General features: G+C 33.6%; 1 protein-coding gene across 1 annotated transcript in view; it reads right to left on the reverse strand.

Moving 5' to 3' along the window:
* The window catches only part of myt1lb (myelin transcription factor 1-like, b), a gene marked incomplete at its 3' end in the record, with an annotated part of 141,494 nt that overhangs the window by 41,332 nt on the left and 96,048 nt on the right, over positions 1–4,114 (reverse strand). The window contains exons 11-12 of the mRNA XM_016480462.1: positions 2,514–2,621; positions 2,113–2,330 (exon numbers count right to left, since the gene is read on the reverse strand). Coding sequence (XP_016335948.1) covers positions 2,113–2,330; positions 2,514–2,621 — 326 coding nt within the window. The remainder of the gene's footprint in view (positions 1–2,112; positions 2,331–2,513; positions 2,622–4,114) is intronic.

Below are 4,114 nucleotides of genomic sequence, written 5' to 3' on the forward strand. Positions count from 1 at the left end.
GCTGATTGGGCTGACATGTTTGACACACCCACCAAACAAGAGAAAACGCATCTCAAACCCCGTTGCACACCGTTTACAGGAAACATGTCGTTCAAACCGGAAACCGTAGCAAAAAGGTGCACACCGGTTTGAGCTTGAACTTGCCCCAGGGTTTAAAGGCTGAACGAATGACTGACAGCCACAGCCGAGAAAAGAGTTTGTGTGAACTTTAATGTAAGGACTTAAATATTCATATGTAGCTCACATTAAGCTATCGTATGGATTCAGAAGTAACACAGAATAATTCGCACAATCGAGAAAAAATAAATAAATAAATCTCGGATTTGGATCAGCTCTCTCTGACCGATACCCGATCCGAGAAAAATGGCACTATCAGAGCCGATACCCGATATGAATATCGGATCAGCGCATCCCTATTTAAAACCAAAAGACTGAAAACAGACGTTTTCTCATGCTGAGAGATAAGCAGATGTTTGTGTGTGAGAAAATATAATATATGGTGTTAAAAAAATAAATGACACAGCGGATGATTAGAGTCTAGTTCAAAATATTAATAAAAACTTAGTAGTATAAAACTTGGTAGTATAAATCATAATGACCCCGAACGTTCAAATGGTAATAATTTAATAATAATAATTTATGCATTTAGCAGACACTTTTATCCAAAGCGACTTACAGTGCATTCAGGCTATACATTTTTTACCAGTATGTTAAAATGGTAGTGGTGTATAAGAGACAGCAACCCAAAAAAATTTTTGACTAAAATATGACTATTTTAGTCATATTTTAGTCATTACTCCGCTTCGTGTTGTGCCAAACAACGCCCTTCAGCCGTGATTTATTCACGATACAGCACGGCCTCTCATACCTTATTGCTTACATATGTTATAGTTTTGGTATATAATCCAGAAAAAAAATCAATTAATCAGCTCAATAATCTGCTTTAACTCTGTAAAATCTTTTACAGATTTGAGTCTCAATCAGATACGTGGGAATAACCTTTTTATTAAACTGAAATCTGTAACACATGTTATGTCCATAAATGTTCATGTTGTTAGAATAAAATATGGCGTTATAAGATCTTTGTAATTTTCCTTGACAGGCCATCCACCCCTGTCACCACAGAACATATATTTCCGTACTTCCTGCTGTTTAATTAAAAAAAAAAAAAAGTGTCACTGTACAGCTGTTCCTTGGGGGGTTCTGTTAGTCAAAAGTCATTACAAAAATGGCTCAAGCAAAGTAAAGTTAATTCTGAGAAAAGCTCCTGCAGAAATTGAGAGAACATTTACTTTGATGTTTTGCTATCATCTAATGCAATAACATTCAGACATTTTAAACAGTAACATATGTGTCCAGATATTTATTTTTATTTTTTTTGGGGTTGCTGTGTATCTTATACACCACTACCATTTGAACGTTCGGGGTCATTATGATTTATACTACCACGTTTTATACTACTAAGTTTTTATTAATATTTTGAACTAGACTTTATGTTCAGATTTTTATATTTCTGTTTTAGCAATTTTGTTGTTTTTGTCATTTAAAAAAATGTCTAGAGTTTTTAGTAATTTTAGTAATTTGTTTTAGACTATTTAGTTATTATATAGTATATAATATACTATACATAATTCTACATACTGGTAGAAAATGTATAGCATGAATGCACTGTAAGTCGCTTTGGATAAAAGTGTCTGCTAAATGCATAAATGTAAATGTAATATTCTATTTTATTTCAGTATTTTTCAGCAATTTACTTTCTTATGGTTTTAGTTTTAGTTAACAATAACAAAAGTTGGCAATGACATTTTAAACATTTTAAAGTGATAGTAAAGACATTTATAATGTTCACAAAAGATGCCTATTTCAAATAAGTGTTCTTTTGAACGTTCTATTCAAAGAATGCTGAAAGGAAAAAAAAGTATCAGTTTCCACAAAAATATGAAATAGCACAACTGTTTTCAACATTGATAATAATAAGAACCATTATTAATAATTGCTCACTAACAATAACTGAGCATCAAATCAGCATATTACAATGATTTCCCCAAACTTTTGAACAGTGGCGTGTATTGATATCATAGCGCAGACGCGTGAATGCTGTGGTCTTACCATCATCAGTTTTGGGCAGTGTGTCCCGACTGTGGACTTTGAGTGCAGCAGTGTGCCGTTTGCTGTAGATGTTGGTGTTGTCATAGCTGTTGTAGTCAAAGTTGGTTTTGGAGTATTTCTCTAACTCTTTGGCCAGGTTGGATCGTGGGGTTGAAGTGGGCACGTTGTTTTTATAGCCGTACTGTGGAATCTCCAGCTGTTTGACGAAGCACATGGGCCTGGAACAGATTCAACCAGCGGTCTATGGTGTATCATGAATGAATGCATACTCTCCACTTCATGAACTTTGCACAGAAAATTCAACACAGATTGTTGCCTATTTTAATGTACTCAGTTTCCAGCTAAGAAACAAATTCTCAGCTTGATCTGTTGTGTCAGTGTAAGCAATGAGGAGCAGTTACCTGAGCACACGATCTGAAGCCTGGTTGGATTTGCCTCCATCACATGACTGATGTTTCTCGTGGGCTTTGGCCAGCTTCTCTGCAGCCGCTATTGGACAGCCCGACAGGCTGGATGAACAGAAAGAAATGTCAGGGACACGTCTTTAAAAAGATATGATAATATGTGACAAGTCAGGGACGATTCATCCATCTTCATTTCTGTGCATTTTAGACTCATCATTGATATCCGTCTCTTATAATCTGCTTTATACAGTGTGAAGTCAGAATTAGAATACTGATGGTCAAAATTTTGATCTGTAAAAAATAAAAAATAAATAAAAAAAGATTGTGTGATTGAACTGAGACTCTTATGTCTCAGTTGTTTCTTGTGCACAACAGTGGATTATGTATTAAATCATTCATAAAGATTACAAAGGGGAAAAAAATGAAGCTTTCTCTGAAGAAACTCTTCTGCTTCTCAGATCTGCTTCCTGAGAAAAAGGCAATACAAAAAAAAAAAAAAACACTTCCCATATTGTTTCAACCATATATAATATTTTGGTTGAAATTCACCAGTGATTTGCTAAACTTGGTTGGGCACGTCAGCAAATCTATGCAAGAAAATAAAACCCAGACCACATTAAATTAAGGTTAGGTTTAGTACTGTGTTGGGTCACAATTGTAAAATCTGGGACCAGTTACATAAACATCTACTGTATGTTAAAACTGCGTCTTAAGAGCTAGTCTGACCAACAAGCAGTTATTATTTTTCAGATTCATATTAGACAAATCTACATTTTATGCAACTAGCGTAAAGAAAATAACTAGATTACTAACATGTAAGACTATTCTAAGCATCATATGCAGCCGGCCACTGGGTTCTGACGTAAAACCAGATACAAATGTCTGCTATTATAAGCTAAAGATTTCATTTAGAAATTTTCCATTTGAGTTTAAATGATCAGCTTTATTTACGCTAATAAACTTTATTTTATTGATTTATACTTTTACTGTACATCAATGTTAACTGACTAAATTGTGTCCATTTTTTTGTCTCCATAGAAATGTACAGAAAAAAGCAAAGTTCATACATTTCTAACTTTATTAATTCTCACAAGCTACAATGCAAAGAGTGATTTATTTATTTTTATTTTTAATTTTTTTAGTATAGGGACCAATTCTCACTATTAACTAGTTGCTTATTAGCATGCCTATTATTAACATATTGGCTGTTTATTAGCACTTATAAAGCTTATTTATTAGCTTACTTTACTTATTAGTACTTACTAGTACATATTCATTTTTTTTTTTTTTATATCAAAATTTAGCTTGATTAAGTTTAATTTTAAGTTTTGAGTTTATACTTAAAAGAAGAAAAAAAAATGTCAATGGGGTATGAACAATAAACTTCAAAGACAAAACAGCACTGTATAAGACAAAACAATACTGAATAAGAAATTCATTTTTTTCCCAGTGTACAAAAAAGTAACCCGAGAGCAATACAAGGTTCCTCTAGGTAGTGCTATAATCTTAGAGCACAGAGATGCAGTAGCTGAAGGTGTGTGTGAGTGTTCATGAAGCAAGCTGCCAGGTTTCTATTGGGCAGTAGGAAATGTAATTTC

Source organism: Sinocyclocheilus anshuiensis, unplaced genomic scaffold, assembly GCF_001515605.1.
Source record: "Sinocyclocheilus anshuiensis isolate Anshui unplaced genomic scaffold, SAMN03320099.WGS_v1.1 scaffold161, whole genome shotgun sequence".
Taxonomy (NCBI): Eukaryota; Metazoa; Chordata; class Actinopteri; order Cypriniformes; family Cyprinidae; genus Sinocyclocheilus; species Sinocyclocheilus anshuiensis.